Here is a 6,021-nt window from a genome sequence, read left to right as displayed (position 1 = left end):
GCCTTTTTTTTTAACTTAAAAATTGGAGAAATGTGAAGTTTATCTGAACACTTAAAAATGTGTTAAGATGAACTTCACATCTCTGGAAGTGTGAGTTCATCTGAACACATTGCAGATATTTCCACTGTTGACGTGTGAAACCACACAGACAACCCGGTATATAGACCAACAAAGCAACACGATGAGGCCCGCCATACAGTTACAAAGAGAGACGCAGAGGGTGAGGAGTGTTTGTTTTTTTTCCTTCACGTGAGAGTAGCTGACATTCATTTACCACAAGCCTTGTGTTCTCAGTCCGAGTCAAACACCAGACGCAGACCACAGCCCCGAGCTGCTCAGCAAGGGAACAGCAAGCCACAAGAAAACAAACAAAAAGTCTGCAAACGCAGTCACCTAATTCTTTTTTACACACGAATATACAGGCAGTTAATTTGAAGTATTCAATTCTCCAATGTCTTCTTCGTTTGGGCTGATCATGGAGATTTGGTGTGTTTTCTCTTTTAAGAACCAGAAGCAAAGGATTGCAGAGAGAAAAACCTCCAGCCCCAACACACAAAGTTCCAGCACTTCCATCTGTCAGAAACACACAAATGATTACACATGCATTAGTTTTATATGAGCAAATGGATGTAATATCGATTGTTAAATAAGCGGTTTCAAGTGTTAAATTGTGCTCTATTCTTTACACGGTCTTACCAACAAATGTTGCTCATTTTCTGAACTCCAGTGAGCCAGGTCCACACTTATCAGACAAGCTGAAACTACAGCTGTGACAATACAGCCACCGTTGACCAAGAGGGACACCTGGAACATTAGCCATACGTTATTATCTTTTTTTATTCATTACCTAATTGTTGTAAGTGGTTTCTTGGGCCTGGGTGGAGTTGTACTTACAGATAGTAATGTTGGATATTTGAACAACAGGTTGGAAACAACTCCTGCAATGATGAACTGCAGAGGACAAAGATGCAAAGTCACTACATTGAAGACAAGTTCACACTTGAACATTTGTTTTAACAAATTCTAAAGGACCTTACGGTGTTAGTATTAGTTTTTGTAATGCAAGTAATTTGAGCAGAGACTTACAAGAGCTCCGGTCAGGTGGGAAAGTCTGAACAGCGTGAACAAGGATTGTTGCATCTCCTGGGTTACTGCAAAAAGTATCCCCACTCCGACGCTGAAGAGGCCGCTCACCACCTGCAGGGACTGACGGGCACAGAGACACTTCACGGCATCGTATGTGTCCGTGTGTCACATGCAGCCTAATTGCTTCATTTTTGTAACATTTGTACAGAAAGAAATCTCAATCTTGTTGCCCAAATGAGATTTTTTTTCACCCAAATCATGATAATAGATGTTTATCTATGATATAACACAACAGGGATTTTACCTTTGAGAATATTGTGCACATATACACAATATTACAAAGACAGGATTTTGTGTGCTTTTGCACACAAAATACCACAAAACCCTCAACCAAGCATTTCCTGTTGCTGCTGTCCAAAGCTGCGCAATGGGTACGAATTATTATAGGCTTCTTCTTTTACCACACCTCTAGTGTTTTTCTGATATCTTGCATGTACTGTGTTTTCTAGAACAAAGTGACAAGGAGGAATACGTAAAAGATTGTAATCACTGATGCCTGGACTGCAGTCCATGGGGTGTTAGTGTTGTACACTAACTCGATTACACTAAATCTGGGTTTGAGATGCCCTTGTTTTAGTCTCAAAATGTATATGATCCCTGTAGATATGCATAATATGTTTGTTTGAATGGAGAAGACTCTGAAAACATGACATAGAAAGATGATACACTGCAAATGACTGTACCGAACAACAATACGTCTTTATCCTGAGAAAAATGCAAAGTCTTTGCAAAGTAGAATATTACAATACAGCTCTTTTTCTGTGGCTACACACAATACGGTTGCAACTAACAAACTTTGAAGAAATGCACTCACACGATATAAAAGGCTGCGACTGTAAAGACTGATTGATGAGCAGAATGACACCATGTTGGTGTCAGTCTGGGTTGGTAGTTTAATCCCCGCCTGCCTCTGATGAGCAGCTCCATTAGCAATGTGTACGTGTGTGTTTAGCTTTGCACTGTTCAGGACAAACACTGTAAAGGAGTTGTCATGACTTATTGTTGTTTGGTACAATCATTTGCTACGTGTCATCTTTCTATGTCATGTTTTTAAAGTCCTCTCCATTCAAACAAACGTACTACGCATATCTACAGGGATCATCTACAGTCTCAGTCTAAAAAGAGGAGCTCTCAAACCCCGATTCACTGCACTCGAGTTAGTGTACAACACCAACACCTCAAAGTTGAGGCAACATCTTTATGACATAATCTCAATAATCATTCAACAGTATGACTTTCTCAAAGGGTTTGCCTACTGGCATGACATCCTGAGCAGTGTTGTCGCTCACCCCCAGCACAGCGGGTTGTTTCTGCAGCAGGGCATGCAGCGGCCCTTTGTTGTCCGGCATGAGCTCTAAAGCCTGGTACTGTCGCACCACGGGCGGCTCTCTCGGCGCGGGTCTGCGTGGCGCGGCTCTGCGTGGCGCCTCACCATCTCCATGGATGTCCATGTCCACGTCGGCACAGGCCATGGCGTTTGTCCGACCTGGAGGGAGGATGGTTCTGAGTTTCTCGTTGTGTGTTCTTCAATGTGTGAAAGAAAGGTATTGTGTGAAAGAAAGGTGTTTCTACCAGAAAGGTAGAAACACGAAGGCAATGCCAGACAACAGTCCTGCGATACGTTGTGAAAGTTAAGAGGTTTAATTGTTGCTGACAATATGAGGCGATGATTCATATTTTTGAGATCATTGTTGTTGTGTTGTTCAATTACATTATTATTAGTTTAATTACATACATATATATATATATATCACCAATAAGAACAGCTTTGAAAAGAATCATGGAACTAACTGAACACCTAAACAATTAAAGGATTGGTGTCCATAAAATCTAAACATATTAAATAAGTTAGTGTTTATTGCAGGGCTTTTGCAGCCCCCAACAGTCTAATTTTCATATACTTACAGATTATACATTTTGTATTTCTTACATGACACAATTAGCATTCACAAAAAACCGTTCGATCCACTTACACATGTACATGCAGTATTTTAGTTGCTTGCATATTAATGTTATATTCATATGTACAACTACATTTTTTTTTAATATCATTTCAATATCTTACCTTGCGTGGCTTGAGAAGTATCTTTTTCACACTCTGTATTCGCCTGAAACAAGTGCCTCACTCTTGAGATTTTCACTTCCCTGCCAATACTTTGAAAGATGAAGTCATGTCTTTACTTCCTTACTCTGCCAGTGGTCTCTAAAATATCATTAAACTCTCACAGCCATACGTGATATGTCATGGTACAGCATTTTTAATTAGAAAAACACACTTTTCTTTATATTTATGAAAACAAAATGAGTTCAAAATATCCTTATATCGGCAGATTTAAACGTTTGCCATATTAGTCTGCACTAAAGCACTTTGTGTTGTCGATTTATGTGTCTTTGTGCGTGAGTGAGAAAAAGAGAAGTGTGTGTCGGGGTGGGCGGGTGGGAGGGGGTGTCGAGGGGGTAAAGAGACAAAGACAATTGGCAATTGATGCGACAGGTCATTTCCTTGTCTAGCTCATTTTGACAAAGCAGAGAATTTCAGGTCTGAATCAAGATAATAGAAGAAGAAGAAAAAAGGTAAATTACTGCAAAGCTCAACAGCAGATCCGCCACAGTGAGAAAAGAAAAGCTGCTTTAACGTTCTTTGTTTCAACCGCGTTCACAGGAGAATGAAGAAGACGTTTGTATGTGATGACTCGATGATCATCACCATTCCAATTGGGAGTCTGAGAGACTCTGGAGAAGGTCAACTGATGCCGGAAAAATTTCACTGTGTGTACAAAGATTCCTACAAGATCTTTGCTGTCAAAGGGAAACCTAAACCTCTTGGAGTAAGTGAAGTCGTTTGTGACACAAGAGGAGTCATCGTCATAGAAAATGTCATAGTTTTATACTATACTGTATTCCTGTCTTTGACTTGCAGCGATGTAATGCAGTATTTTTCTCTTTCTTTACAAGGCAGCCCAAGCCATCGCTGGTGTGTTCATTCTCGTGCTCGGCCTGATTTTTAATAAGACAGAACACTTCAACGCAATGTACACTCTGCCCAGTGTTCTGGTAAATACAAAATACACATTTAATCAACTCCCACAGATATGTTACCACTACAGAGAACTATGTAAAAATACATTGTTGTTTTTATTTAATTGCTATTGTGTAACAGGTAACTGTATAAATATCCGCATGTTCTTCTCCTTTGGCTTCTGTGACATTTCAATTTCCCTGCATGGAATCAAAAACATGTATCTGGTCTTGTATTCTTTTGATACTTCACAATATTCACTATTACATTTTTGTCTTAAATAAGTGACATGTTTTGTGAATATCTTAGTTTGTGGTCTGTGGCATCGTGTCCTATGCAGCGGGACAGTATCCAAACATGCACGTGGTAAGTACAGATGTAGTGAAAAATCATGTGAAAAAATAATGGTATGTGCTGAATGGATATTAATATTTTGGATACAGTAATATTTATAATGTTTCAACTGTTGTTTACCAAAACCTTTATTTCTTAAATATGAAATAAAGCATGGAAGAATACCTTAAAAAACATTCATTAGTAGTGACTTCCTCTCCGTAGCACTTGCCTTCAGATGAGAGGCGTTTCAGTTAAGCAGTATCTGATGGCGTCCAATCTAATGTATTGAATGTAATGTATATGAATAACCCAAACATTGTGACAAAGTAAAAAAGGACTTGAAGTGCGTAGTGAACTTTCAATTATTTTTGCAATCCAGTACGACTTTTTAAAACAAAAAATGAATCATTGTAACAAATTTTAATTTCCAGAATGTTGTTCTTATGAAATCTAAAAGACACAACATCATCACAGCGTGTTTTTTGAAGCTAATGATTTCCAGTAATGCCTGCAATCTTTATGTCTCTTTCACCTTCCAGACAAAGCTGTCATTCTCTCTGAACATCGCCAGCTTCTTCTGGTCGATCGCAGCAGTTAGTTTATGCTTGATCACGATCCACAATTTATCAAAAGAGAGCTCGAAAAATCTCCAGGTATAAAAAAAATACAGCATTTATCCCCTCTGGAGTAACGTCTGTTGCTTTCTGATGCATAAAGCAAAGTGTATTTATTTCACCTCTGTCTCAACTTTTAAAGGTCCGTGTAGGAATAAATGGACTGATTGTGACTCTGCTGGTTCTTGAAAAGTTAATCGCCCTTTCCTTGATCTACTGGTTGAGTAAAGCTGTGTGCAGACAACATTTCAACACTTTGGTATGTCATTTTACACACATAGCAACTGCATAAACTGTAAGAGGAATATGATTATTCATAACTAATACTATTCTTTATCTGCAGCCCATCATACTGCTGAAACATGGAGACTGAGACGTGATGGAGCTCAACAAGCCTTATCCTTATTGTATCAAAAGTGTAACAGCCAATCATGTCAAATACCCCTCAATATACAACATACAAATAATGTAAAAGTAGCTTTTGTTTTCCTTTCAGAAGTAGCTGAAAAAAATATGCAAGCATTTGAATGAACCACCTCTTGGCTATAGATTACCCATCAACGTGTGTGTCCATTACGACAGAAGAGCTAACAATGACAAAAAGAGTTTTTGGTGTTTCTGATCTCCAAATTTAACATTTTTCTCAACTCCTGGAAGTTCGGCTAATATTATCAAACTTGTTCAATTGTAACCAGCGTTTGTTTTTATTCGATTGTCTGTGAGTCATTTTGTAACTTGGACTTTGGCAAATAAAGATGCATATTTTGTTTGAAAGTCTTCTTTGTCCTCCTGTGAACCTACTACACCGTATCCTACTTTGAACAACTGCAGATATACAGCTAAAACAATAATAAACTGATTTTAACATTAGAAAATTATGCAAATGATTTCCAAAATAGTACATTT

General features: G+C 38.5%; 1 protein-coding gene across 1 annotated transcript; it reads left to right on the top strand.

Moving 5' to 3' along the window:
* The first annotated feature begins 3,634 nt into the window (after positions 1–3,634).
* Positions 3,635–5,856, top strand: LOC137781728 (membrane-spanning 4-domains subfamily A member 4A). Its single transcript, XM_068570664.1, has 7 exons — positions 3,635–3,720; positions 3,809–3,974; positions 4,102–4,200; positions 4,475–4,531; positions 5,041–5,154; positions 5,258–5,374; positions 5,459–5,856. Exons 2-7 carry the CDS (start codon positions 3,813–3,815, stop codon positions 5,486–5,488), a joined length of 579 nt encoding a protein of 192 aa, XP_068426765.1. The 5' UTR covers positions 3,635–3,720; positions 3,809–3,812; the 3' UTR covers positions 5,489–5,856.
* Positions 5,857–6,021: the final 165 nt, after the last annotated feature.

Source organism: Clinocottus analis, unplaced genomic scaffold, assembly GCF_023055335.1.
Source record: "Clinocottus analis isolate CAN_PGR_092001 unplaced genomic scaffold, fCliAna1.0.p SCAF_9, whole genome shotgun sequence".
Classification (NCBI taxonomy): domain Eukaryota; kingdom Metazoa; phylum Chordata; class Actinopteri; order Perciformes; family Cottidae; genus Clinocottus; species Clinocottus analis.
This window is presented reverse-complemented; position numbering and strand designations above follow the sequence as displayed.

Excerpts from the sequence above, each read along its gene's own strand:
- LOC137781728 (XM_068570664.1), top strand. The coding sequence starts at position 3,813 with ATGAAGAAGACGTTTGTATGTGATGACTCGATGATCATCACCATTCCA. Across the intron at positions 3,975-4,101 it reads GGAAACCTAAACCTCTTGGA|GCAGCCCAAGCCATCGCTGG; the intron begins GTAAGTGAAGTC and ends TTTCTTTACAAG. Across the intron at positions 4,201-4,474 it reads ACACTCTGCCCAGTGTTCTG|TTTGTGGTCTGTGGCATCGT; the intron begins GTAAATACAAAA and ends TGAATATCTTAG.